General features: G+C 57.0%; 1 protein-coding gene across 2 annotated transcripts in view; it reads left to right on the forward strand.

The window, feature by feature from the left end:
* The window catches only part of Fabp6 (fatty acid binding protein 6), a 6,483-nt gene extending 5,786 nt beyond the window's left edge, over nt 1-697 (forward strand). The window contains exon 6 of one of the 2 annotated variants that reach the window (XR_779855.2): nt 572-644. Coding sequence is in view for 1 of the 2 variants with exons in the window: in XM_010622260.3 (XP_010620562.2) it covers nt 572-625 (54 nt within the window). In the remaining variant the exon portion in view is untranslated. Of the gene's footprint in view, nt 1-571 lie in introns of both variants that reach the window. The other variant, XM_010622260.3, reaches the window with a different exon arrangement.
* Nucleotides 698-899: the final 202 nt, after the last annotated feature.

Here is an 899-nt window from a genome sequence, read left to right on the forward strand (position 1 = left end):
TTTTTTTTTTTTTTGGTGCCGGGGATCGAACTTGGGCCCTTGTGCTTGCAAGGAAGGCAGGGGAACCACTGAGTCAAATCCCTGGCCCCTTGTTTTTATTTTTTTAAACAATGAAATAATAAATAGGTATATTGTGTTGAAACAAATGTTAAATGACGGAAGTGAGTATCCCTCCTCTCCTGGGTGAAAACTGGCCTCCTGGAGCACCCGGACAGCTCTGGACACCCTCTCATGTGAATTGCCAGCCCCGAGTGCTGACTCCCAGGAGCTGAGTTCCTCTGCCTGTGAGGTGGGCAGGGACAGCCCAGGACAGGAGGCTCAGAAGCAGGCTTGTGCTCAACTGGAGAACAAACGTTCAGCTCCCTTCTCTGCAGACGGCCTTCTAGCGCTGTTGCGGGGTTCAGTGTGTTAACAGAGGGGGTGCACGGACCAGGAGGTGGGTGAAGGTTCGTGCACCCCTGTCCTGTGGCTCCAGTAACCCACGGGAACCATGAGGGCCGCCCCCCTCCATCTGTACCCCACAGTTCCCCAGGAGTGCGGCTGACCCCCTCTGTCTGGCTGCTCCTTTCAGGTCTCCACCATCGGAGATGTGAGCTACGAGCGTGTGAGCAAGCGGCTGGCCTGAGCCACCAGGCCGAGCACCAAGGGGCTACGGATCCCCAATAAAACTGACTTAAGTGCAGAGTCCTCTGTTGTTGTTTTCTGGGGTCCGGAGGCAGCCTGTGGCAAGAGCAGGGGGTGAGAAGGCCCAGAGGATGGTCACTCACGCCACTCAGGCCTCCCGTGGTCCCAGGGTCTGTTGGATGCATGACACAGGAGGAGTGACTGCAGACTGCAGGACTCCTGGCCCCAGGACAGGCCACAGTGGGGTGTGGGACATGTAGTGGGACCTTGCTGTG

The sequence above is a fragment of the Fukomys damarensis genome, unplaced genomic scaffold (genome assembly GCF_012274545.1).
Source record: "Fukomys damarensis isolate Sample0158 unplaced genomic scaffold, DMR_v1.0_HiC HiC_scaffold_9, whole genome shotgun sequence".
In the NCBI taxonomy this organism is placed as follows: domain Eukaryota; kingdom Metazoa; phylum Chordata; class Mammalia; order Rodentia; family Bathyergidae; genus Fukomys; species Fukomys damarensis.